This window comes from Gymnodraco acuticeps, unplaced genomic scaffold, assembly GCF_902827175.1.
Source record: "Gymnodraco acuticeps unplaced genomic scaffold, fGymAcu1.1, whole genome shotgun sequence".
Lineage (NCBI taxonomy): Eukaryota > Metazoa > Chordata > Actinopteri > Perciformes > Bathydraconidae > Gymnodraco > Gymnodraco acuticeps.
In genome coordinates, this window is record NW_022991340.1 from 510,732 (window position 1) to 538,425 (window position 27,694).

The 27,694-nt window shown below is 41.3% G+C and overlaps 2 protein-coding genes across 4 annotated transcripts; one reads left to right on the top strand and one right to left on the bottom strand.

Annotated features, from left to right (window-relative positions):
- Positions 1-233: 233 nt before the first annotated feature.
- On the bottom strand, positions 234-5,319 carry dpagt1 (dolichyl-phosphate (UDP-N-acetylglucosamine) N-acetylglucosaminephosphotransferase 1 (GlcNAc-1-P transferase)). Of its 2 annotated transcripts, XM_034240540.1 has the most exons (10): positions 5,270-5,313; positions 4,876-5,126; positions 4,616-4,736; positions 4,326-4,539; positions 3,666-3,812; positions 3,278-3,362; positions 2,248-2,436; positions 2,056-2,143; positions 1,379-1,534; positions 234-1,286 (listed from the first exon to the last, which is right to left on the bottom strand). In XM_034240540.1, exons 2-10 carry the CDS (start codon positions 5,040-5,042, stop codon positions 1,221-1,223), a joined length of 1,233 nt encoding a protein of 410 aa, XP_034096431.1. In that variant the 5' UTR covers positions 5,043-5,126; positions 5,270-5,313; the 3' UTR covers positions 234-1,220. The 2 variants fall into 2 exon arrangements, with proteins under 2 accessions (XP_034096431.1, XP_034096430.1); XM_034240539.1 differs by having other exon boundaries at positions 4,876-5,319.
- Positions 5,320-5,594: 275 nt separating this feature from the next.
- On the top strand, positions 5,595-27,643 carry c2cd2l (c2cd2 like). Of its 2 annotated transcripts, none has more exons than XM_034240542.1 (15): positions 5,595-5,885; positions 6,175-6,623; positions 19,558-19,653; positions 19,761-19,880; positions 20,839-20,949; positions 21,729-21,842; positions 21,962-22,061; positions 22,142-22,274; positions 22,829-22,893; positions 23,140-23,261; positions 23,702-23,873; positions 23,975-24,067; positions 24,444-24,538; positions 25,080-25,293; positions 25,853-27,643. In XM_034240542.1, the coding sequence occupies exons 1-15, from the start codon at positions 5,744-5,746 to the stop codon at positions 26,095-26,097; spliced, it is 2,271 nt and encodes a 756-aa protein (XP_034096433.1). In that variant the 5' UTR covers positions 5,595-5,743; the 3' UTR covers positions 26,098-27,643. The 2 variants fall into 2 exon arrangements, with proteins under 2 accessions (XP_034096433.1, XP_034096432.1); XM_034240541.1 differs by having other exon boundaries at positions 5,596-5,885; positions 24,405-24,538.
- Positions 27,644-27,694: the final 51 nt, after the last annotated feature.

The following is a 27,694-nucleotide window of genomic DNA, read 5'->3' on the forward strand; positions in this document are numbered from 1 at the left end:
ACAATATGTTGACTTCATCTTTATAATTTCTGACTGTTTTTTAACTTGTTGGCCAATTTATACACTAATAATACCTCAGAAAATGTTTAATTATGACCTTTTGATTGATACATATCCTGACAATACAGTTGTCAATGCATGCCTTTTATTTGTATACATTGTCATATTGCTGTTGCTATCTCTTAAGAAACGGAATACTTTTTAAACGACTGCAAATAATGACCCAAAACCTCTTTCTTTTAAATGTCTTATCCTTTATTTCTCAATTTGAGGCTTCCATTTCAACAGTAAACACTTTCTCACTTGTAGATACATTCTTTAGAAAGATAATCCAGTGCGAGTTTACTTCACATTGATGTATGCTGAACGCTTAGGGGAAAAATGCATATCAGTCACAAAAATACAGTCTTTGTATCCAATAATACCAACAAAGTTATAAACAATCAATTCTTCTTTTCTCTCATTCACCTTCTATCGAACTTAAGTAACGTTTTATGAACAATCGAGACATCTCACTTCTAATATCCTCTCTATGAACCTGTATTCACCTTACTTGCTGTTTTCACGTTGATAAAAGTATTTTACCTCTTCACAATGACATTGTGTGTGCACGTTTGTTTAGAGGTAAAAATAACAAACAAACAAAAATCATATATTAACTTATTCATTCATATTATGCATGGATTGATAGGCATGGAAAATGAAGTGAACGAGTTCATTTAACCATAGCCATTTTTGCTTTAACAGCAGATTCGAGAAATAGAGCACCGCGTGAATATTTTCCGTATACCATACCCTCCTTATATCTGTTTTCAAATAGTAACAATTTAGAAGCAGCCATCAGTTTATGTTGGCTGCTCTGATTACTGAGCATCATGCCCACCTACTGTACTTTCCTTTAAAAAACCAGTACAAAAATATACCTTCATTAATCACTCATACCTAGTTACTTCTTCCTGCTTGTATTTACTGACATTTAGGAGAACAACACTGCTGTTGACCCCTTGCAGTGGATGCTGTGTGTGATACTGTTCTGTCAATTTAAATATATATTTGAACCTTGCCCTTTATCTTTACTGCAGGTAAAGTCTTAGGCGGAAAGTAACAGTGAGGTAATGGAAACTATCAAAAGGCAGATGAAACACAAGCCTGTGAAATAGATCCATAGAACAATATCATTTTCTCCGTCAGCGTTCGCTACTCCTTTCCCAGAAGGCTGTCTAGACGTCGTAGAAGAGACGCACCAGATGGTAACGGATCCCAAAAGCCACTGCGCTGCCCATCACCTGGGAGAGGAACAGAAAGGATCATCCAGTGTGACAGTCACATCGTAACACTATTCCCTTGTCATTTAAAAACAGCAGGAGCTTTGTTGTACCTGCATGATGAGCATGATGACTGTGAGGTTTCTCTCATGGATAGGACCGAGACATTTCAGAACCAGATTTATTAATGTCATGTTGTTGCACTCAATAAATTCATCATCTCCTTTCTGGCCTCGTCGCACCTCTAGCAGCTTTAATAACTCTGCTACCTGTAGAGGATAACAAAGTATATTGTTAGAAATGAATATAGCAGAAAGCCTGCCTCACATGTGATTACCCACCTAGAGTAAAACTCAATACATGCACTTTTTTTTTGTTGCTGTTATCTGCTATAAGATCTATGAATGGCTGCCCACATGTTGACATTATTTTATGCTGCTAAAATGGTACTCCAGGTTTAATCAGGTCAAGTAATGTGTGCTAAACAGAGCATGAACAATTAGTGAATTAAATGATTATTTCAAATCAAACTGATCTTTTCCTTTTTCAATGTTGTTGTTTAAGTAAATGAATCAAGTGAAATGATCATGCATTCTCTAGGTCCATCTAATCAAAAGATTTTCTCTGTTTTATATACAATTTTGTATTAAATAGATTTTGTTTTACACCGTTGGTCTGACATTACTTGGTACTCTGGGAAAATGTGTGATTTCATACCATTTATAATTTTTCTCTTGACAAAATGTTCAAGCAATTTTTAAACTAGAGAATCATAGAACAAAAGCCTTACCTTCAGAATGAGGTGTCCTAACTTAGAGAGGTCTTTTCTTTTAAATTTAGAGTAGCTCATCTCCAGTTTTCCTGTGTCTGGATTCAGCCTTTCATTGGGAGAAACAAAGGAACAAAAAGGCAGACAATGATGGTACATAATCAGCATGTATAAGAAATGTTAAAAACCCATTTTAAGTTCATGCCTGGTTACCTGGGGAGCCGGTGTCTGGGACAGGGAATGACGTGAAAAAGCTGAGGCAAGGAGTAGACAAAGTTCACCACTTGAGGAAGGAAGAACAGCAGCATTGTTTTGCTGAAGTGTCCCAGGATGCCGACTACAGCGAAGGTCATCCCAGCAAAGTAGCAGAAAGTGTCTCCAACAAACACAGATGAAGGGTACCTGGGACCAAATAAGGTTGCAAGTTGAGATAATATAGAGGCATTCACATTGAAGTACACATCAATATAGATATAGTTCACATATATTTAGATATTATAACAGTTTTTATACCCCCGGATATAGAGTGCCACAGTGACGCGTCCTAAAACCCGGAAGTAAGTTAACATTTTACCACTTCCGTTTCCTTCGACAAAAAGCAGTGCAATCTCTCCATAGGGTTTAGGAAAATAGCTGGAAATAAGGTCTGTGGTCGAGACACATTGAAGAGACGGATCACGTTTTGTTCTACGACATTAAATCCATCAGCAGTGACCCCACTGGTGATTTCTGAAGAGTTTACGTGTCTGAAAAACAATGGTTGTTAACAAGTGGCTGAATAGGACTACAGAAGTTGTCGAGGCCGTTTTACGTCATTACACCGAACACGTAAACACTCCTCTAAGTGTGTTTGCCCTGTTCTGCTTGAAAGCAAGTACCTGCCTCCTGCAGACTGTTCAAACAAACGCTTCAACTTGTACCATTTACAATCTGTATGTTTGAATATGGATCTTAAGTTGGCGTGACGTTGAAGCCCTGCTGTAGTTCATTTATAGCATAACGTTAGCATTTTGCGACTAGATTTATGATTCGAAAATGATAAAAGTAGGATAGACATATGGATATTATCCGGCTGAACAAAACGTGATCCGTCTCTTAAATGTGTCTCAACCACAGACCTTATTTCAGCTATTTTCCAAAATCCTGTGAGAAATTGCTTTGTGTTTTTGTCGAAGGAACCGGAAGGAGTTTACTTCCGGGTTTTAGGACGCGTCACTGTGGCACTCTATTAGGTTTAACTTACCAGTTGTGGTAAAAAAGTGCTAATGTGGTGAAGAAGAATGGTATCATGAAGTAGAGGGAGAAAACATGGTCATCACGGTAATCTCCTGAGAAATAAGATTAAGAAAACAAACTGATAGTTAGAATAAACATTTCAGCATTTTGAATGTAAAAAGGATTTTCGTGCAACAGGAAAGACTATAAAACATTCATAAATGATCACTTTCAATCTGAAAAGGGTGACAACTTATTGCGGTGTGATACGAAAACTCCCCACTTATTATTCCTTAATTGTATTTAATTATTCAAGGGATGTCAAATTTGATCAATCAATGTGTACAATACACTCATGACATCCAGAGGGTATGATCTGTGATGCCCGTGATGAGAGAGAGTGAACAGCCACACACCGCTGAGCTCCAACAGGTTGAAGACGATGATGGAGCCGGAGATGAAGAGGGCTTGACCCGACTCGATGCCGTTGATGCCTGCTAGGATGTTGATGGCATTTGTGCAGAACACTGCAAGCATCCCCATGTAGACGTAGTAGAGAATACCTGCAGAGGAAACATACATTAAACGAGTAAATATGAAAATTAGAGCCGAGACTAAGATCTTGTGACGATAAAATAATGTTCACAAGCAGATAATGCTCTTCTCTGAACTGTAACTAATTGACGCTAAGCCAATGGGGAGGGGCTATGTGTTTATCAGGGACTGTGTTGGCCCTGGACTGCCATTCTGATATTGTTGCAGCGAAGGCAACAGCTCTTGGATTTTGTGTACTGAATATTTAATTGAAAGAAAACCTAATTTTGATTAACCCTGACTTTGTTTATTTAATTTATTCTATTTCAATGTTCTGGTCAAACAGTATATATTTGTTTGTCTTTGTAAATCAAACTTTTTGAGCTTTATTTAACCGACTACGCCTATGTTTACGGACGGACAAAGAGAACCCTGTCACATCTTGCTTGAGGGATTATTCATCTCATCTGGCCTGGGAACATCTTGGGACCTTTTGGGAGCTGTACGATGTGATAGGTGTATAAAACAACCGCATGACTCGCCCAAATCCAAGTGCAGCCCAAGCAGGACTCTGAAAGGCTTGGGCACCACGATGACTGTGTTGCCGAAGTTGGTAAAATAGACCATGAGCAGCGGCAGGGAAGCCAGGGTGGGAAGCAGGAGTTTGTGTCTCCATCGCAGGTTCAGCACGTCGTCAGCAAAGCCCAGGAAGATCATGCAGCAGATGGCCAGAAGTGCGCCTATCAGCTGTACTAACTGAGCAAAAACAAACAGCAGTTGAGTTTCAGATTTGATAAAAACACACAGGTTTGTTATGCATCGATAGACCCACCTCATCATGTGGGAAGCCCATGCACTTGTCTCCTACAAAGCAGCTAAGGAAAGGCACTGGGATGAAGCAGAAGAGGATGATGAGGAAGACAGTCCCACTGATCACTCCTTGGGACTCTGGGCTGCAGCACCAGGAAGAGAAACAAGAGGAGAATTAGTGAAGGAATAACAATCACATGTGACTTCCAAACAAGAAGTAGCATATCCAACTTAAAACTTTATAAGGATATGTAATCATAGGTTGGATAAGATATGACTCACACTTCCTTTTTGGACGTTTTGTTTAGGTCCATTCCGTACAACCTGGCTGAGATGAAATGGTCTTTGAAAGCAGGAATGAGTTTCAGTGTTGCCAGACAGCCGAGCATAGACAGGAAGCAGTTGATCACCAGCGGCAGGACGGGAACAGGCGACATGTTTGCAGGCATTTCGGTGGTCCTTTTCTGACAGATCAAATCACGTTTCAAGCTAATCTGACGAGGCGATCGATCAACGAGCTTTGGTTGTCCTCACTGAGGTAAACACATGTCATATCGTTATTTTAAAGCAAAATACAGCTCCGTGCTTCCGGTGTCACGGAGAAATAAACCAACAAGTTGCAATGGTAATCCATACCATCTTTTATTACATGTTATTGATGCTAATATCTACTCACTGCCTGGTTTTCTAAACTCCACGTCCTATAAGCAACCGGAGGAGGTACTTTCGCTCTATCTTTTCAAAATAAAAGTTTATATGGTGTAATAATAATTCAGAAGCTTTATTATATTGTTCTTAAAGCGGATATTTAAAAACAAACGACCAAGTGACGAAATAACAGTGAACCCGTGTTGTTGCCTGCTTCGCGTTTGCCAGACTGAACTAATTAATGTTTCATGGTTTTATTTTGAAAGCTCCACCTTTCACTTCCGTTTTACCGATGCGTTCCTCCCTTTATATATACAGTCTATGGTTCCTCCCATGGTTCCTCCTCTGCAGCGCCACCTGTGGGGCTCCACTGCTCTTTCTTTATCAAACCATCATTGTGGAGAGGTGACAGAGATAGGAGGGTACGAGCAGCGGAGAGCCTAAACCCTCCGGACTCTGTCGGTTCTTACAGAGGACAGGAGGCTTCATTTTGAATCTATTAATGACCGCAGGGAGACCTCAGTCAAAACGTCGCTTCAGATTTGGAGATGGGACAAACACATTTGCTGTTGGCCAGCTTCATGTTACCAATGCATCGCGTTCGTTACCCTGCAGCCTGCAGCACGGACTGTTCAAGTTAAACGGTAGGTTGTTAATGTTATCAAGCTACAATTTATAATCTGTTGTTATATTTTCCGAATAAACATCGTCCTTTTAGATAATGCACAATTAATCCTTATCTACGTAACGTTAACGCAGGTTCAAGGGCTTTTGCTTCATATGCATGGTGTGTTGCATGGGATATAAAACCAAGCATATTAAAGTCAAAGTGGTCATAGCCTCCGTGTCTGTGCATCCCCTTTGCATTTTGGGTTATACATTGTTACGACACATTGAATCAAGATGACTGACGTATTTTGCCTCTACTCACAGGGTTCTTCAGCGGATCTGCTCTGATTGACAGTCCTGATATTTCCATCTGGTCCTGGTGGTATGAGAGGCTCCAGGAGACGGTGATGGAGCTCCAGGAGTTGGGCTGGCTGTGTCTGGTGGGTCTCTTCCTAACCTCCCTGCTCATTGTGCTGGGATGGCTGCTCCAGTACTTGCTGACCGTGCTGCGTCTGTGGAGATCCAGGAAGACAGCCAAGCAGGACAGGAGAGATATAGCCTGGCAGCAGCTCTCCATCACACAGCCCCAGCAGAGCCTGGCTGGAGGAGCATGGGGCTTCCTGCTGAAGCTCCGCTCGGGCCGGGGTGCAGGAGCTTCATCTGAGGCAGGGGTCAAAGGCCTGTTGACCTCTCTGTTCTCCTTCAAGTCCTTCAGAGAGCACTGGCAGAGGACCTGGGTCAAAGCTCTGAATGAGCAAGCGTGCAGGCATGGGGTGAGTTGTTCAATTCAGATATTGTTGCCACGGCTATCACAAGATTTCTGAGGAAAATACTTGATATCTAGGGCTACCAGCTCTTCGACACAGATTTCTGTCGTCCATGATTGATTTGTTTGACTTTTTTCCTTCAAAATGTCTGATGTTTAAGAATATTATGAGCACATCTCATCTGATAAGATAACCAAAATCCAAAATGTATGCTAGTCGACTTAACATTTCTTAAGAAGAGGACTGACCTATATAAATATTGGGTTGTTCATTTATGCTTTAACAAAAGTTACACAATGAAATGTGTATTATTAATCCTCAGAAATGTGGATAAAAAGCCTCAGTGGCAGAAGAGATAAAACAGTCTTGATGTACAGAAAGAAGCCAGAAAAACATTTATGAACAAAATGTACCACTTCTAGGATATCTATGCTCATGATACCGACTTAATATTAATACATGTCCCAGCCATGAATTGGAGGAGGTGTAGCACTTATCATACTGCATAGGAGAGATGAATAAACATGATGTCAGTGTGTAGAGGAGCACGCCTAAGGTTACTCCGCTGAGCCGAGGCATTAATAGTCAAGCAAGGGCTGATACAGTCGGTGTGCCCTTGTGCGCTGGAAGTGTGTGTAGGCAGCGAGGTGGAGGTGTGGGAGTTGGAGTGTCTAATCCGTAAGAGGATGGGGGGCAGAGCGTTGCGTAACAGCTCTGAATCAATGCACATAAGAGAGGAGAGGCAAGACCAGTCAGCGTAGTCACAGTACGAACACCCACGGCTGATAAAAATAGTTTGATACCCCGGCCTGTGATGGGGGAAATGAAGAATAGTTGTCTCTCACCTCCCCCTGCAGCTCATAGATTGTATTAAAACTGCAAGAGGTAGCTGCTTCGACCAAGAATGTGGGATTCAGTCTGCTGAGAGTCCAGACGGTCGGTTGTCTGGCACGTGTTGGAGGATTAGAGTACGTTTCTAAAAGGTCTTTCTCCTTTCAAATAGCTCCTTTTCATCTGTGTGAATCAAAGTGTTCCACACGGTTAGATGTTAGCTATGAGCACTGCTGGAAGAGGAGGAGGGTCCTCTGCTCCCCCCATTCAGAAACCGTGTGTGTGTGTGTGTTGCATGAGAGATGAGTTGGCGGCGAGTTGAAATGGGTCAGTTCAATCCACAAAGCAAACATGCACTTGATTCTGATTCAGAAGGATCAGCCTGGCCTCAGATGTTCGAGTGAACTCTTTGGAGACAGAACAATTTGGTGATGGTGCATTTTTTTTACATATTGGTTTGATAAAAAAATAAAGAAGGAGACGATTCAATAAATAAGCCAGTACTTGTTCAGCACATTTCTTAAATGTATTGTTTTTTTAGATACCCTGCTAACAAATATTGAACAGCATTTTGCATGCATTTTCAATTTCATATTGGTTATATATGTCGTAGAATTCTGACTGTATGGCCTAGCTCTGTAATAAACTTGATCTTCATGTAGTGCCATCCAACCAACTTATAATATCTTCCTCCCTTTCCAAGCATGTGAGGAACTGTAGTGGCCTTCAAGTATAGACACAAGTGGAAGGCCACCTATAATGCCAGTGTTTAGTTTGTCCTTACTAAGCTGCTGTAGGAAAATGGCAGTGCGACATGGAAGAATTTGTTGATATAAAAAGCTCATTCTGAACTACAACAGTTGTTGATAATAATCCATCCATCCATCCATCTTCTTCATGGGGGTTCCCAAGGCGCTCCCAGGCCAGCGAAGAGATATAATCCCTCCACCTGGTCCGGTCTACCCCTTGGTCTCTTCCCAGCTGGACGTGCCTGGAACACAGGCGCCCAGGTGGCATCCTAACTATTGTTAATAATAATAAATTCGATTTATAAAGCACCTTTCATTGCTCACAGCAATCCCAAGGTGCTACAGGAGGCATAATAAAAACAAACAAAATAAACAAAAGTTTAATCAAAAGCTTTTTTTAAAAGACAGGTTTTTAGGCCTTTCTTGAAGGCTCAAACTGTTAGTTTGAGAATATTACAAATGTAAATGGCCATCTCTGCTAAATGCTAATAGATCCCAGTGTTTCCCATACATTGATTTATTTGTGGCGGGCCGCCACAAATAAATATCGTCCGCCACAAATTGATCTCATTTTTTTATTTTTATTTTATTTTGGTGGTCTAATGGATAGTGAGGTGGGCTGATGATCGGAAGGTTGTGAGTTCAAATCCCGCCTGGAACACCACTACTAGTGTGCCCTTGAGTAAGGCACTTAGCCCTCAGTTACTCCAGGGAGAATGTCCCTGTAATTGGTCATTGTAAGTCGCTTTGGAATAAGGCGTCTGCTAAATGCCTGAATTGTATTTTTGGGAGAATAAACCCCACAGATCCTCAACTCCGGTGTGTCTCACTCATTAACAACGTAACACAGAGCAACAAGAACGTTGTCTACAGCAGCCATGAACTCGCATGTATTTTTTATTTGAGGGTGGGGGTGGATGCGTGTGTCACCCGAATAGGTTAAGGGGCATTTGGCTTTTTCTTGCCGGGGGTGCGGTGCGGTGCCCCCACAAATAGAATACAATTCTGTGGGAAACACTGGATCCCCCTAAATCTTACATATTGGTCCCTACAAGGAATACTGTCTAGTCTTTATGCTAAGCTACGCCAACTGTAGTTAGATTCTAAATTAAGAGAGTGGTATTGATCGTAACATTTAAAGCCAAAATTATACTCTCCGCATCTGTGAGTACACAAGGGTCCCTGTGATGTCAAATGTGCATCGTCTTGCATCAGTCCCTTTAGTCGGTGCAAGACGATGCACATTTCCAAAAATGGAAAAGGATGCCTTTAAAGTCTGACAGTGTTTGTGTTGTTTAGGATATCCATTTATTATAGAGAGAAAAGTCCTTCAAAGCCAGTCTGTCCTTTGTAATATACCGTACACACTGCTTTAGTTAGAGCGTAAACATGTTTGTGATTCTTTGTGTGAATCCTTCATGGTCTTATGTTATATCACATGTCTTTTGGTATGCAGTATTAAGTTAGCTGTATTTTTTTTCTCCCAGTGTTACGCATTTTTGAGCTTGTAATAAACAGGTCGGTGTAGGGCTGCTCGATTATGGCAAAAATCATAATCTCGATTATTTGGGTCAATAATTGATATCACGATTATTAAAAACGATTAACCATTTACTTTGAAAACATCAATTTATAGGAACATTTGAACAGTATGTTTTTAACAGTTGATTACCCTGAACTTTAAGTATAATTCAACTGAAAAACCAATAAAAATTAATACAAAAATTATCGTTTTATTTTGATTACGTTGTTTTCGTAATCGTTGCAAGCCCTAATCGTAATTGCGATTTAAAATACGATTAATTGAGCAGCCTAGGTCAGTGGGCTGGTCGGTGTAATTCTTCTGTAACTGCTTCTCTTTGATATATGGCGGTAAATTGGAGCGTCTCCCAGCTTAGTTTTCTTTCTATTTAGTTGATCTATTGCTCTGTTACCAAGAAACTGCACAACATTGGAGTGAACCTCGGGTGAACTGTGGACATTTATTGAGGCTTAGTATAAAGGAGATGTAAATAGAAATCACTATGCAACCTAGCTGTATTTGCTCGTTGCACAGCTACTCTGTTTGTGGTGGAATTAGCAACAAACACATGAGGAAGGTTTAGAAAGGGTTTTAAAAAAGAAAGTTGCTCTGGAGATTTATTGCACGCAAGAACCTCTAACCTTCATGCTCCCTCTCCTCTTCTATGACCTTTAGGCTTATGAACACAGGGCTCTTGCACAGCAATGATAAAATATACAATGTTTTTTTTAAATAAATCTCCAGACTCCAGAGTAAATGCGTCAGTGGTGGAGGAGCCAAGCGGTCCACGGCTGTCTGTCCATGTGTTGTTTAGTTTGTGAACTGAGGGTGTGAGCCAAAACTTCCAGAGTTTACTCATCACAATACAAAATGGTTTCATGCAATCTGTTATTGTTAATGTGTTTTGGGGCGTATGCAAATCACAAACGCGTTTTTTAAGTGAAACTTTGAACGAGATACGAATATAAGAAACATGTCTTGCTGTACGTATTTATAACAGCTTCCTCCAGTACCAGTAGTCAGTCTAAAAGGCCAGCTTCGTCCAATCACCGTCCTTATCCTGTCACCTAGGTTTTGCATCTGCAGCTTTTATAATTAAGATATAACATGTGGTAGTTTAAAGAAGCCATATTATGCTTTTGGGAGTTTTCCCGTTCCATTTGTTATATAGTTTTTTTGTGCGTGTAAATGGCCTGCAATTGCTAAAATCCTATAGTAACCTCTAGAACAGTCACCATCAACTGGCGGCCCGCGGGCCACATCCGGCCCAACAGACATTCTCATCCGGGGGTGACTGTGGTGTTGGCGGAGTGGTTAGTGCGTTCGCCCCCCACACATTTTATTATTTTTACAACGTCTCGTGAGTAATGTGCAGTACCGGAGTCCAACAGAGAGGCAGCTGCGGGACAGACTGCGTACTGCGTAGCCTTCCCTGCCCTGAAGAAGAAGTGATTCTTAGTTAGCGTGAAGAGTCTGCTTTATGCGCTCCGCAGCAGTAGCCCCGCTGCGAGGCTCCGGCGACTTCACAGTACATGCACGCCCCCCCCCCCCCCAGCAGAGTCCAACAGAGAGGCATCAGCTGCGGGACAGTAGCCTGCGTACTGCTATAGCCTTCCCTGCCCTCGAAAGTGTCTATTGGATACAATTTGGCCCTTGGACAAATGTAGTTGGTGATCCCTGCTCTAGAAGGAGTTTCTGCCCAGACACTCCACCCCCTTCCTGCACCCGCCTCCATTTAACTCCTTTGTTTACTTCCGTAACCTAGTGACATCACTTTGTATTGTAACACTCGCGTTTCTATTGGCTCGCTCTCAAACACATTGTACGTGATAGGCTAAGGGGCGGGACAATTCTAACCGATCACAACAGAGCCGGCCAGCCAACCAATCAGAGCAGACTGGGCTCTGGTTTCAGACAGAGGGTGAAAAGAGGTGCTGCAGCACAGGCAGTATGAGGAAAAAGAGCTTTTTGAACATTAAAGCATGGAGACATGTCACAGGAGAGACACAACATGCTAATATGAACCTGAAAATGAGCATAACATGTCCACTTTATTATTTTCTTGTTACTGTTGTGTTGAAACTTGGCCTTGTTTTTTTAAATGTATTTCCTTCATAAAAAAAAGTCAGGAAAAACCTGTTTTTTTGGATACATTGCAAGTATTTAGTGGTCACAAGTGAGTCACGTCAAATTCTCAACCTCTCACACCCAGTAAACACCTGCCAGGCATGCTGCTGTGGGCACTAAGAAAAAAGACACAAGAGCAGCCTCACGTTCTCATCTGACTTGCATTTCCTGATTATGTTTCTGCATCGGGCAAAACATGAGCTTCTCCGCAGGGAAAAAGCACAATGAAGATACGGCTTCAATGTCATCATGTGGGGATTAGAACGCAAAGCCTTTATAGCATTAACCTAAAGTACTTGTGCTGCATTAAAAATGGATGCTGACAGTGGTCTTTAAATAATTATGTTGAAATGTATCCAAATAAAGCAAGTTGAATAAGCCTGCACAGAAAGTTGTACTAATCTGCTGTAAAAAAAAATTGCTTTTCAGAAACTAGAATAAACATAAATCCATAACCAAAAATCAATCTGGTGGTAAAAAAGATTTGATGCGTGGCAGCAGGAAAAGATACATTCACAAACTATCTATTGTTCATTAAATTGGTATACCTCCATCAAATGGTTTTATGTAAAGCTGAGACAGGAAATTAATCAGCAACTATTTTGACAGAAGGATTAAGGGATTTTTGTGATTGTTTTTGTCCTCCCTGGCTTTTCATATGTTAAGTCAAGCTCATGTAATTCTTCTGGAATCTGGCTTTAAAGACAAGGCAGTGAAGGATGTAACACACAAACTGGACTCCCTGGATTTTATTTCATGTTTTTTCGTTTATCCGTAGCATTATACGCTGAATGGTTTCTAACTTTGAGAGGATATTCATTTCAGTACTGGTTTTCTGCCCCAATGACACATGGCCTTTTATTCCAGTGGATAAACATGAGGGATATTTCACTGGAAGTCAGGGAAAGGAAGGTTTTGCTTCCGTTGTTCACACCTCTTACTGTGTGTATTGGTATTTATCGAGCTGTGATAGATTACATTTTATTGTGAAAAGTAAATTCATGGTTTCTTAGGATGTTCATATGTTATTTTTGTACTTTTATTGTCATTACACAGTACAGGTATTATCAGTGGCGAGCCGTGACTTTTATACCTAGGCCCTCTGACCCCCCCCTTCCCTCGAGTTATTACCTCACAGCGTATACTTCAGCGGAATATCAAAACAACGGCCAGGGGTGCAAAACGCATCAATGAAAGCGACCCTCTACCACACAAAACAACACCTGTAAATAACCCTATTTGTGTTCTTTGAAATTGAAAAGGATATTGCATTGTGTTTGTTATTTTCGTTGCAGTTGTATGTCTTAAGTGTAATTTGGCATGCTTTTATTTTGAAGGCGAGTTAACGCTGTTGACAGGAAGTTGTTAGTTGCTATGGAAACAAGAAAAGTTTCACAGCGGGCAGAACTTGTCATAAAGTCCGCGATAATAACACCCACCCATTTAGAGGGAAGATATGATTGGTCAATTGTACTGTCATTTGACATTACACTCTCGTTCAGTTACTATAGCGGGGCCCTCTGTGAATTCATAGCTGGACGGCCTGGACGTCCAACAGCTCCTCTCTTCACACTCGCAGAGACGAGCTTCTTTCATTTAACCCTTCACATTCCAACAGAAACTGAATAGGCAGATTCGAAGGATTTATTTCTTTGGAAATGTTATTTTAAATACAATTAAATCGAGTTATTTTGGTAAAACTAATGAAAAATATAACAACAAAAAAATATATTTTTAAATATATATATATATATTTTTAAATATTATTTTTGTAGAATATCTTAGGCCCTCACAGAGGGCCTAGAGGGCCCTGACGGCTCGCCACTGGGTATTATGTAACGAAATAGTTTCTCTGCATTTGACCCATCCTAGTGTTAGGAGCAGTGGGCTGCCATTATGAACAGTGCCCGGGGAGCAGTGTAGGGAACGGTGCCTTGCTCAGGGACACTTCGGTGGCACTTGGTCTTGAACTGGTGACCTTCCAGTTGCCAAGCCAAGTCCCTATGGACTTCGCCACCACCGCCCCATATATGCTATGTGGTTGAAAAGATCACACATATTACATGGTACATACAAAGATTGTATATCCTGAAAATGGTTTGAAAGAATGTAATTGATATATATTTGTTAGTATTTAAAAGGAAGTTAGATAGCAGATTGTCCTAAAGGGGCCATACTATGTGCTTTTTGTTGTTTTGACTTTCCAGTAGTGTGTTATTTAGTTGTTTTTTTTGCATTTGAATGCAAATAGAAAGCTGGAAATGAATAATAGGGCCGCTTTGATCTAGTATCCTGCGATCTATTGCTTTTGTCTTCAACAACATATCTGGGGATTTGAGGTATAAATTACATGTTTACTCTTGTGATTGTTTCTCCACTTCTAAAAGGGGCGTAACACCACTGTGTAATCTTCTGTGGGTTTCATTATGAAGATTTCACAAGTATCACTAGGTCACTTTCTGTCATTTCAAATAGCAATTTTCAATATGTGGATCACCCTACCTTGTTGATATTCCACTCACTGCAGCACATAGTGAAATAAGCCAGAACCCTCCAATACTCATAATATTTTAACGCTGCAAATTCACAGAGCAGCTCATACCTTGACTTCTGAGGAGACCTGACCCTGACCCCTAAAGTCTAGTATTCAAAACAACAAGAAGAGACAAAAAAAATCTATAGGGGGCTAAATCCTTTTCCCCCGCTATAAGATCTTTTTTTGGGGCATTTTTTTTGGCAGGTGACAGTGTAGAAACGAAAGCGAGTATGACATGCAGCAAAAGTCCTGAGGCTGGAGTCCAACCCGGAGCGTTGGGGTTATATGACATGTGCTGTAACTAATCTGCTACCAGGGGGCTGAATCTTGACAGGTTGTTACTTAAAAACAATTAACAGCAGAAAATTGTAAAAGGTAAAACATCATTTTTGGGTTTCTAGAGACGAAGTGTTAGTGACACATTCAGCTCCTTCATTCAGCGATTTGTATTTTTATTTCCGCCACTTTAATTCCAAGAAGAAACATTTATAATGTTATGATTTGTGAGATATAGATAAGAGGAGACAATTTCAACCTCAGGGTGATAGGCAGAGATGTTGAGCACTTGTGTTGCAGCTGCGTTTTTCACAAATATAAGGATATGTCCAATCTACCTCTACTCTAATGAGACCCCACCAGCCCCTCCTCACTCTTCTGTATCCATATAATCCAGGGATTTGACCCTAGGCTTCATCGCAGCTGGTTATATCCGACAATGTAAATAGCACGCCCTCCGGTTAGTCAACAGTTCACCAGATTGACTTGTATACCCATAAACAATCAATAAAATAAAGCGGATTCAGCCGAAAGCCTCTGAAGGTTTAAGAGCATTCCACACAAGCCAGAAGCGCCACTTGCACACTGTGCAGAAATATAACCTGCTGCCCTTTCCCAAAGTAATCCTAGGATGCATCTTGTTTCATGACTCAGTTGTTTATCCAGAGGAAATGTCAGTATTACTGCAGGAGCCTCAGGATATAATCTTGCCTTTGGCGGCGGGCTTGATATGGAGCTATTCGAATGTCTCCTGCTGGATTATGTTGTGGAGGAGGCTTGAATGACTGAACAGGCTGGCCTTTTCAGACCTGCAGATCATAGCAGCTCTGTCATGCACGTGATGAGAAGCCATTGTCACGGGGAGCAGTGGGTGTTGGAAGAGGACTAACGGAGCATACGAGTGCATCTGCTGGGACACAAGCTCCTCGTCCACTGAAGATATGCAATTATAAAGAGCCTGGTGATTAGCTCGAGGCCACATTTCACATCTTCCCTCACTGACTGTGTGAGCTGCTGGTAGATGATTAATGCCGTGTGATTATACTAAGTAAATTCTCCTTAAGGACAGGGTACGTTAAGCACTCAGCATTCATTTACAATGACAGCGCAGGAAACTCTTGTCACAGATGAAATTCAAAATCAGCAGACGGTTAAACGACCTGAAGTTTTACTTTAAATTAACAATATTTCTAGGTCAGGGATAAATTGCATTATTCTGTTATGATATTGAATTTGAACAAACGTTTAAAGTCAGGCTAGATCTTAAATGCTTGTCCTTGTAGTTGTATTCAGTCCCATCATAAATGTAACGTGCTGTTAGTGAATGTTAAATAATCTTTGGTATTTGACAGATCACCTTTAGTAGTTTTATGCTAAATACTTAACAAGTATGTGAATGAGAATGTATAAAGACTTGTGAAAAGGCAACAACTCTCGGCACTAACAATAGGCTTCAATGGCTGATGATTTATTTATTTGAACAGTCCTTTTTTTATAACACAAAAACAAAAGTAGTGTGACGGATGTTTTCTTGTATCAATTGTACAATTAAACTGAGAATTGACGGCTAACTGGTGGTTGTTTTAAATGTTGCCACTGCCGAAAATAATTGTGTGATGGTATTTTAGCCTTTGTTAGCCATCTTAGCTGTATTAGCATGCTAACGCTGCAGTTGGACTGATAGTGTGGGTATCAAAATAATGTTTATACGTAGAATAGATGTAATAAATGTCCGTTGATGTTTTTTTATTATTAGCTTTTTCTAACCCCAAACTACATAGCCTAAACTGAAGATACATGGTACTGAAAGAAAGGGCAGTGAGTAAGACGAGGGTCAACAAATGCCACGGGGGGAGTGTTATTCTGGTTGACCCACATGCTTTACACAGGCGTTCAGCCAGTCGGGGGGAGGGTCTCTGATAAAACTGAAGTGACACCATGGATGTCCTCAGGAACTGTGTCGTTCCAGAAATACGTTCCACACACTCACTCATGTGAACAGTGGTGGTTCACAAGGACACATCAGAGGTTATGAGGCCAGCACTGCACTCTCATGACAAAATGCGTTCTGTAGCTTCCGCTAGGAGGATATAGAACACTACGGAGCACCAGATGGCTGCTGAAGAAGCCAATGAATGCAACATATCTGAGTAAACTCCCCTTTAGATGATCAAAAACCCATAAACCAGTCAATTGTAGGCACATGCTAGACCTATAAACTGGATGATAGCGGTTTCATTTCAGCTTCCACGCATTTACACATACAAATGTTGAACTAACACTGTGGCAAACTCCAAAATATCTATAATATATAAAGATGGGATTATATTTCAGCCCAGAAATTGATTTAAACAGGACGTTATATCATCTGAGCCAACCTTCTTTAAGGCATGCAAGATTTTGACTGACACATTTTGGCAAGCCTGTGCCGCTTTGTGTCCTCCAGCAATTGGGAAATATATAAAGTTGTCAGTTTGTCACATAAAAAAATAAAAAATCTTTGCAGCAATTGCTCTGTTTTTTGTCATAAATGTAGATCTGGAGTGTTTTTAGACTTGTGTTAATGGGAGGTCTGGTGGCCTAGTTGTTATGTGCACAACACACATTTGTGGACGTCATACCCCTAGCCTGAATATGATCAACATCCCCCATCCCCAGGCTTCTTGTCTTTATCTACACTATGAGATTTTTAGTAAAGGCGATATTCATAGTGTAAAAAAAAAAGTGACACTATAATTGAATTATTGCAGAATGTGGGTGTCCCAAAAAAAACGTCACTTAGAAGTATTTACTCACAACATTGTACCGATTACAATTTCCCTCGTTGCAAATATCCTAGAGGGGTTTTGAGTGTATTGACGCAGACCTTTGGTAATGCACGTCTCTCGGCCTCACACATTCATAACCTTGTGATAATGGCTTTATCTAACCCCACTTAATACGAAATGCTTCCCATCATATTCGTTCTGCACTTTGGATGTAATGAACGGTTGGGTGGCTGAACAGTTTTAAAGGCTCCAGCCAACCGGAGTAAACACAGCCGGTTGTACGCTCTCGTGTTGGTCCATGAACCTACATAAGCTTACAGCATCGTACTTGGCTTCCTGTCCTACTGGCTACAACACACACACACACACACACACACACACACACACACACACACACACACACACACACACACACACACACACACACACACACACACACACACACACACACACAGATTGTAGGTCACTGGTGCTGCCATGCTTCTGGTGAATCTTCTCTCACACTGGAAACTCCTTTTGTTAGAGGTGTCTCCTGTATTTATGTAGGCATGACTAAGAATTAACGGATGCAGTCTTGATAACGGACGAGGCTGTTTGAGAGGGGAAACCGAAAACGTATTATTACAGAAATTCATATTAACTTGTACTCATTACCACCATTTGGTCAAACATATGTTGTGGTGTGTATGCCAGTGTCTTGCGGCACTGTTCATCATAAAGCCAAGGAGCCGCCTGGACTTTAACCACAGTAGTGCTCTGCCACGCAAGATAATTACAACAGCCTCATGATCGTTGGAGTACACATTATGGCACCTTACAGGTTTATTGATTCATTTAAACGTCATGTATCAAACTTAACAGTGTGACCTTGAAATGGATAGCCTTTGGCAGGAGGAATATAGTCATGCATTAATAATCTCGACTCAGTTACAAAATGTGCCAAAAGGAACAGGGAGATTGTGAGCTTGCTGTATTCTGAAGTGTTCAAAGCAATGTTATTTTTTTAAGGATGTGATTAGCCTGTTCATGAGTTCAATCACTCTGCACAAATACCAATAGGCTATACGGTACGTCCACACGGCAGCTGAAGCTTGCCGGTGGGCGTGTCTGGCGTGCGAGCAGCAACCAATCACATTAATCTCCCGCCCCGGACACACAAGCATGCAGTTTGATTGGCTAGAGCTTGTACTGGCATATGATTTGCCGTCCACACGGCAGCGTCACGTGCTTCTTTGAATGGGGTGACGTCACGCTTTGCCGAACTGCATTGTGGTTCCGTCGCTTTGCCTCCGTGGCCGTTTCTCAATCTCGAGGATGCTGGCTTGGTAGTCGCGTACTTCCAAGTCACTTCCTTCAGAAACGAAGCAAGTATGCTTCCAAGCCACGGCTTCGGAAAACGAAGAAGAATGGAACAGGCGAACAAGTGTGCCACTCTCTCTAACGGTTTCAACATAAACTGTACCGAAAATAAATACCTCACGATGTCTATCTAATTATGAACTTGCTTTACTTTCACGGAACACATTTTTGGTGATAACAAACAAATGTAACAAAGTAACATATTTACCAACACATGTTCTACGCCACTATACTTACATTTAAATGTGTGCTGCGTCGGTTCAGCCATTCTCCGCAAGGGTTTTTGAAATTGATCCGTGCGCAAAGCATTGTGGGGATTTTAAGGACGCGAAGTCTACCCATGTGCAGCCTCGAAATTTCCCCCAAACCAAGGACGCGGCCTCGGTGGAATTCTAAGTATGCTGGAATTGGAACAGTACTTCGGCGGCACTTGATGACGTAGTGTCCTTGAAATATTGGCTTGGAAGCCAGTATCCTCGAGATTGAGAAACGGCCCGTCGCTCGCTTTGAAAGTTGAGAAAAGTTCAACTTCTCAAGCGTCGACGGAAGCGCCAGCCAATCAAATCATATGCCAGTACAAGCGCTAGCCAATCAAACCGCGTGCTTGTGTGTCCGGGGCGGGAGATTAATGTGATTGGTTGTTTAGACTGTGATCTAGATTTATTAAAGACTGTATCGCTGCAGTACGTCTCTTAAATCGTCCCCAAGTGTGTATTCTTTTTCTCTTATGTAATATTTTGGACATTTTCTTCTCTTCCTCTGTTTCTCCCAGAGCTCCATCCAGATCACTTTTGACAGCAGCCTCCAGTTATCGGCTAACTCTGCAATAGAGAGTGTGACCTGCACTGACCAATCGGCAAACCGCATGGTAAGTCATCTTTATTATTCAAGTGTGGGCAATACATGATAAACCTCCTGGGCCATATTTCTGCACCATACATTATTTTTTTTGCCAACTTCCTCTTGTTTTTCCAGGTTTTACACTGTAAATGTTGGGTGGACACAGTGACACTCCCTGTGACCGTCACCCTGCAGTCACATGCTGCCGTTTCCATGGACACCTACCAGATTACTATAGCACCTATGGTGGCACAGGTACAAAAGCACACCACCTGGATTTGTTTGCAATTTGCACATTTGAGGGCAGGACTATAAAACAAATCTCAGAGCAACATTTGCATTCTCATTCAAATTAAAAGGTCAGTTCACACACACTAGAATGTGTCTCCACATGCTTTTCAAAAGGACCACTTTAAATCAGGTCTTACTCCCCGCTCTTCATGCAAATAGACACACACGTCATTTGCAAAAGCATTGTTGTTTTTAACACGCCAGAGGCACCATCACATTTCCTTGCCTTGTATAACGGAAATTAAAAGAAGAAGAAATCAAAGTGATACAGACATTTCTTGCAATGGTCAAGATAAACCAAATTTCCCAAGATGTACAACATTGTATTACATCTCTTTGCAAAGATTGCAGATGTTTTGGACACAATAACACAATGCTTTCTTATCTCTGCAATACAAGTATTTATAAAACCCACGGTAAGAACCCATTTCACATCCTGGTGCTTTCTGCGTCAGTGACATTGTCTTTTTTTAAATAGGATAATCATGTTGGAATTGATTTTCCAGCTACCTGTAACCTGTGTTATCGTACCAGAAAATAAAGTGTTTCTTCATGTTATCTAGCTCCAAATGTTAGCTTGTGTTGTCGTGTTAAATGTATTTCAGAACCTAGCAGAGACTGCGTATCCTCTAGAACTGCTAAGACTACCTAATACTTCTACTATTCTAATATCTTTCATTTAAGCCCATACCTATATATTTCTTCATCAATACCATCATGTTCATGGAAGCCTAATCTCCATTGTTTGTACTAAATTATCAAAATGAAGTACTGTAGTGATGATTTGTTATTAGAGAATGAAACGTCTGTCATCTGTCTTTAAAGCATGTTGGTTGGTGTGCAGTCTGCAACTAGGTGTGATGTGTTTTTCAACCTCGCCCCCCCCCCCCCCCCCCCCCCCCCCCCTGTCTCTCTCCCTCAGGTGGTGGTGTGTCTGGAGGAGGTGGAGGACGAAGGTCTGCTGATGTCTTGGACTCTTTCCAAGCAGCCGACATTTTCTCTGAGCGTGTCCCCATGCCGGCTGCAGAGACAGGTGAGAACAAGTGACACTGATATCATTCATATGAGATGTCTGCCACATGCTGTCAGCTGAGGCCTCGTCTCTGCACCGGTCGAGAGTTTGCAAGCTAAAAGGTCACGTGTATTAAAAAAATGACAAGACAATATGAAATTCTTTCCTTACTATGCTCATGCTTTCCGTCAAATTATGTTTCTAAGTCTCAGTCAGCATGTGATGATTTGCTTGTGAGTCACGACCCCCCACAAAACTAGCCATGAGTCATGAGGGAAAGGCCGTTCTTGAATATCGTTACATAAGCGTGCTGCAATTTGATGCATTTTGTCAGTAAAAAAATAGAGTTGTACCAAATGTCTTTTTTACATGTTAAGCTTTTATAGTATTTTTATTAAGCTTTGAATGCTTTGTCATATTTATCAAAACCCTAACACTTAACAGATCATCTTTATATGCAACTGTGCAAAACACAATGAATAGACATGAGAAAAATGAATGAATGAAAATGTCCTTGAAAATAATAATACTATATAGCGCAATTAATAGCAGGGAATACCAGCTGAAGGAGTCTACAATACGTATCCAAGCCAGCATTGGTATTGAAAATGGGGAATGGTTAGATAAATAAAAAAAGGGGTAAAAGTTTTTTTTTGTATTATGCAACAATAAACAGCACTGTTCTATTTGTTCCTACTGGATAACGTAAGATAGTATCAGGCAAGACATTTATAAAAATCCATAAGTTTTGTCCATACATCAGTTTGTTGACACATACTAATCAGCTGTTTGTTTGTCAGGATACGGAGGGCCGGGCGGACCTGGACACGATTAAAGGACTGATCGAGGACACGCTGTTCAGCGCTCAGCCTGCCATGGTTCTCAACCTGAAAACCTGTGTGTCCAGTCCTTCGGTGAGAAATATGTCTCTTTTGCTTCCTTTGCAGCAGTAAGACAAACACAAACAATAAATAAATTGCCATGACTCGATGCTGTGTGATAGATTTTGTACCCTTTTTACTCACGATCCCAGGCCCCCATGGACCATCCATCAGTGGGGTTGAACTCTCTACCCCAGAGTGTCGTAGTGAGACAGCTCCTGCTCCGGCAGCTCACGGCGACCTTAAGTAAAGGTCAGATATTTTCCCTCAGCGTCAGATCCTTTCCGCCTGGCCTCCTGCAGATTGCTCACTGTCTCGCTGTGTGCACGCAGGTCAGTGGTCCAGATCAGGGGAGCTGTGCTGTGTCCTGAGCCTGGACCCCCCCTCCACAGAGAGGACCACCCGCTTCCTGTCCGCACCCGGAAACTCCAACGCCCCGCTGGAGTGGAGTGAAGAAATCGCTCTGTAAGATGGCTGCTGTGATGAAAAAAAAAAAGCTGTACATTCATGTTAACATCGAAATCCCTAGACGTGTATCCTATCAATCAGCCAGAACACTTTTGGTTATGTTGCATGAGAGATTTTGTTATTTGTTTGTATCTCTCTGATTTTCATGCTAATTTGAATGAGGGGATGTGCTTTATTATGTGACAGGGAGTACAGATGAGAAACAACCTCTTATCTAACGGTGGCACAGAAATGTCGATTAATTTGCAACGTCCCCGTCAAATAAACAAAATACATAAATGTGCAGAAAACAAGGTTGACGAAAATCTGAATCAGAATTTGATTGCTTTACTGTCAATCAAATATGACCAAACTACACCCACACACGATGGGGAATACCCACTGTATCAATAAGTTAAATAAATAATATGACTGTTACTTGTAAAGGGATACAAATGTTTTCGTTATAGGACATTATTCACATTTTGGAGGCAAGTTTTCAGGGGGTTTGCGATTTATGCACAGTCAGCTTTCCCTTGAGATCTAACACAGTTGTTCCCTGTGTGTCTAAGGGAGGTGGGTCTGGAGACCAAAGAGCTGAGATTCAGACTCCTGGAGCGGAATGACAAAAGGGAACGTAAGGCATTGCACAATAGCAATTTATTGTTGGCCGCTGCTCAGGGACCTGATCAGCAGGAATGTTTAACTGCTAAAGCAAAATCGATGAGGCCTGAAATGCAATGTTGGCAGGCTTTACTGTAACTGTAAGCGTTTTTTTTAAATGCCAGGATACTCTCCCATTGTGTCCCCAGAACTACAGTGAAAAAAACGGTTTTCATGTTGTTTGTGCGAATAAACATTGTTTTGTTTTAAATCTGGATAGAGTTCCTGCCCGGCCACGCCTCCATCCCTCTGGACCTCCGGTGTAAAGCTCCCACCGGACAACACACGCTGTCCATCAGCCCCGGACACGGCTTGGCTCCACACGCCACCATCACAGCAGAGGTAAGGGACAAGATGCAGCTCATTTCTGTCAAATGAGGGAAAGCTCTCTCAAAGCCGACCTCCAGCTTTTGAAGTGCACAGTTACATCACACTTTTATTATCTAACAACAAGCGAGCCGGGATGAAACAAAGCTTCAACACAAAGGGAGAGGCAGTGTTGTATAACAGATGATACAAAGTCCATTGTCTCACATCTCTTCTGGCATTTTTCCCGTTCAACTTGACATATTTCTTCAAAGATAACAAAACGTCTGCTTCTTCTCTGCACGATAACATTTCTGTTGTACTCCTACAACCTGTTATACCTGAACTGATTACTCGTCTAAAATGTCCCCTGCAGGTCCAGATTTCTATTTAAATCAAGTGCTGACTTCTTTAATAGAGTGCCCATCCACACTTTACACTTTATTAGCAAAATCAAGTTGTTTTTCTCCCTCTAGCTAGTTTACGTGGAAACAGAAGAGCCACGCAGCCCCCACAATGCTTTGCCACTTCGTTCCTCCCTCACCCCGAGTAAGAAAGTCGACGTGGACCGAACCATCATGCCGGATGGAACCATCGTAACCACGGTCACCACCATCCAGTCGCGACTCAAACTGGACCGCAGTCCAGGTAGATAAACAGAGTAATCTATAACATTGTGCTGGGATGGTTGTACGAGAAGCTATACATAATGTAGAGAAACAATTGAGATAACATGGTTGTGATTTCAGGTGAAACCCCTTTGCGCTCGCCGTCTAAGGTGGCGGTGACGGAGAAGAAAGCCACCATCCTGACAGACGGCAGCCCCAGCCCCAACCTCAGCAGTGAGTTTGAGAAAGGACTGACACGGTTTTACATAACAATGCAAAGTAGGATAGGCGGCAGGCTGCAGTGTAACAAGAGATGAGAGGAATGCACTTCCCAGCACAGATCTCTCCTGCAGGTACTCCTGATCAAAACCTTAATGTAGTTTCACAGAAAAAGGACTTGCAGAAAGGTCATAAAAGACAATGTTTGATCATTTACTTGCATATTTGAATTTTCTTAGACACAAAAAAGGAACTAAATTCATTGTAATAATGCTCCCCCTTTTTGAGAACCTCTATTTCGCCTTTTTACTAGTATAGTGCTGATTTACATGTGTGTGCTCTTGTTGCTCAGAGAGCAGCCGCCTGTCTAATGGCCTGGATCCTGTTGCAGAGACGGCCATCCGGCAGCTGACAGAGTCCGCCGCCAAAGTAGCACGGAAGACGCCAACGAGGAGGAGCACGCTGATCATCTCAGGCGTGTCAAAGGTCAGAGGATGGAGACTGTGTCAAATGTAGTGGTTGTTGAATAAGTGCCATTACTGGAAAAAGAAAAACAAGACGGTACAGTGTCTTTCTTTTAGAGCTATTTTGTGAACATATATCAACATGGTATTGTTTGTAGAGGATTTACCTAACTTCTCTTCAGTAAATGAGTCATTGACAAGTTTTGCGAAACCTACCTTTTTAAGGAATGTGAAATACAATGACATGGAGCCAGGCAAAATGAGTTTGATCTAAATTTAGCCCACAGCCCCATTGGTCCACATTATAGGGGAATTAGAGTGCTCTGATTTGTTTTGCCTGAAAGACTGCAGAAACATATTCAGTGAGAGGCTATCCTTCACACAAAATTCACTGGTATGTGTCACGATTTTAAGTGTCCATGATATATTTCAAGTATTCATAATAAGCAGTGTTCCAGGTCCAACAATCAGTTGCACACGTCCCTCACTCCTATCACTCATTCATTATTCATGCTCACATTTCTAAAAGGGCATAATCTGAGTCAATATCCAACACTCGGCAGGTTCCCCTCTCAGAAGATGACTCGGCGTTATCGAGCGGCTACGCTGCAGCCATGGACGCAGCGATGCATGGCAACCATTACGGGGCGGGGCAAAACCAGGAGGCCGATGAGACCACACCTTCTGATGTGTCAGAGCGCCCCTCTGTGGACGATGTGGAGTCGGATACTGGTTCGGCTGGGGCCTTGGAGACCTGCAGCCTCAAGGACCATAAAGGTAACACGGGGGTCTGCTGCTTGGTCTGCGCACTGAAAACCTTACAGAACCAGTTTCTACTAATATTGTTCATTAATGCCTTCTACTAAGTGTAGACACGTGTTTTAGCTATTCTAATTGTGTTTTTGCACATGTTATGATTGCATGTTGCCACATTTCTCGTCATTAGAGCATAATTTCAATAGATTTAGACTATTTCTCTCCATGTATTTTTTCATTTTTATCCCTCAATACTAGTTTATTACATAGTCCAGTTTATTCCATGTGAAAACAAATCGATTTTAACCCAGCATCACATCAACACTTAATTTGTGCTATGACAGATTGAAAGGCAATATAGCATGACACACTCTGCTGCCCCCTGGATGCTGTGCTGCAGAATGAACACAGCCAGACCAATGTGGTATTAAGTGGATCTGTGTGCTCAATAATCTCATAATCTAATTTACATTCATTTATTAAACCAGTAGTTATGTGATTGGTTAGCGTTTGTTTCTCTATAGCCCGAATATTGTAACTGAGGATTAAATACACTGACAAATCTGTCTGCTTCCTTTAGTGGGCTTTCTCCAAAGTGGGACGAAGCTGTTGTTCCGCAGAAGACATCGAGAGAAGGAGTCCAGCCTCAGCCAATCCCACGAAGACATCTCCAACATGGGCAATAACTTTGCTGCCGCTGCAACTATCAACCGTAAAAAGTCGGGCAGCTTCTCTCGCCGTCTGATAAAACGCTTCTCTTTCCGCTCATCGGGCAAATCAAAAGGCAAAGCTACCAACGGAGGGGCGAGCTCACTGGATAACTGATCATCAACCTGTTTTTGGACAGACTGAACACCCCTGGTGGGTCGGCACCTGGACGTCTTGAAAGGAGGATACCTCCGAGAGGACTTTCCTGTGGAGATAAATGATTGCACCTTCAGGACAGAAGGCATGTTATATCACACCACTGAGGTTTAAATGTGAGTCATTTTCTTTTGAGGAGAAATCTGCTGCTTGATGAGGAGAAGTCACAATGAAATGTCTTGTGCCTGTTTGAACACAAACTACTGCAGGAGTGTTTGATTGTGACCAATGCTGAAAATGCTCTAATGCTATTTATTGATATAAAAAAAGCCAGTATGATGCATTTGATTGCACTTGAGACAGTTTTTTCTATCAGCACGTGTACAATTCCCTGGATGTATAACAGTCATTCATTATGTGGTTCTCGTGAAACAAGTGCTATTTATTTTACCCCCCAAAAAACAAGTCATCGTAATTTCTTCACTGTAAAATAAAGCCATTTCTGTGTTTTTCCCAGCAAATGTAGATTTAAGTCCATAGTTTCAGTAAAATAACAAAGATCGGTCATAATCTAGTAAATCAATTCATAATTGCTTTTAAAAGGTTGTTCAATGTTGTATCTGATAAGAAAATATCCTTTTTTTATTGTGCTTTTCTTTTATAAAAGGTACTTTCTGTGGAACATAAAACATATAATGCTTTTCCGTTTGCTTGTGAAACTTCAACTAGCAAGGTTCTCGAGGAGACTCAAGCAGGGCAATAAGTTTGATATAAATTATGTCGGTAAATAATATATGTTCAGGTATTTCTCTCCTTGCGGCTACTGTTAACTCCGATTAAGTAAAATATATGAGTATATCATAGTGAATTCAGTTGATGTGGACATTTCATTATTGCAATAATGGTCATTACTTTGCAGCAAGACTGCATACTGTACAAAATTCCTCACATAGGTTAAGTAATCATAGCAACATATTCTGTATTGTATATTCAGGAGCATTATCGGTTCATTTGAAATAAATGTCAGTCTCAAATGAGTGACAAACACGCAACAGTTTAGACTAAGAAAAGGTCTTTGGAAAGGTTTTAAAAAGATGGATGTGATTTCACGACAAGCGGATAGGTAGAGAGGACATACTCAGGGCTAGAAGACTTCTAGCAACTAGACATTAGTAAATCTGCACCTAAAGGAAAACATAACCCCAACCAGCGTGTAAAAATGTACATGTGTTTTTGGCCATATATTTTTCTGATAAAAATTCCACTGACTGCATTAATTTTGGGACTTCAGAACAACCGAATCTGGGTTATTTGCACTAATAAAATAATAGATATGAAAAGGGGATCACATAGGTGAAGCTACTGCTGTCAAACTGATCATGTACTTTACAAAACAACAATTCAAAACACTGAATAAACGAACAAAGCTATTTTATTGTCTGAAGGCACATTATATATGGCTGGAATGTTTAACATGAAGCAGCTGCACAATTTAAGATATGTATGATTTCTGATGTTATATTTGAAATGTTTAATTTATTGCAAATAAATTATTTTTGAAGCTTCACTAAATGTCTACTGAATATTTATTTTATTTTTCAGGAGGTGCCAAATACTT

Excerpts from the sequence above, each read along its gene's own strand:
- dpagt1 (XM_034240539.1), bottom strand. The coding sequence starts at position 5,042 with ATGCCTGCAAACATGTCGCCTGTTCCCGTCCTGCCGCTGGTGATCAAC. Across the intron at positions 2,144-2,247 it reads CCCAGACACCGGCTCCCCAG|GCTGAATCCAGACACAGGAA; the intron begins GTAACCAGGCAT and ends TCCCAATGAAAG. Across the intron at positions 1,535-2,055 it reads TAGGACACCTCATTCTGAAG|GTAGCAGAGTTATTAAAGCT; the intron begins GTAAGGCTTTTG and ends TATCCTCTACAG.
- c2cd2l (XM_034240541.1), top strand. The coding sequence starts at position 5,744 with ATGACCGCAGGGAGACCTCAGTCAAAACGTCGCTTCAGATTTGGAGAT. Across the intron at positions 19,654-19,760 it reads ACCAATCGGCAAACCGCATG|GTTTTACACTGTAAATGTTG; the intron begins GTAAGTCATCTT and ends TTGTTTTTCCAG. Across the intron at positions 24,068-24,404 it reads CCCCAGCCCCAACCTCAGCA|AGAGCAGCCGCCTGTCTAAT; the intron begins GTGAGTTTGAGA and ends CTTGTTGCTCAG.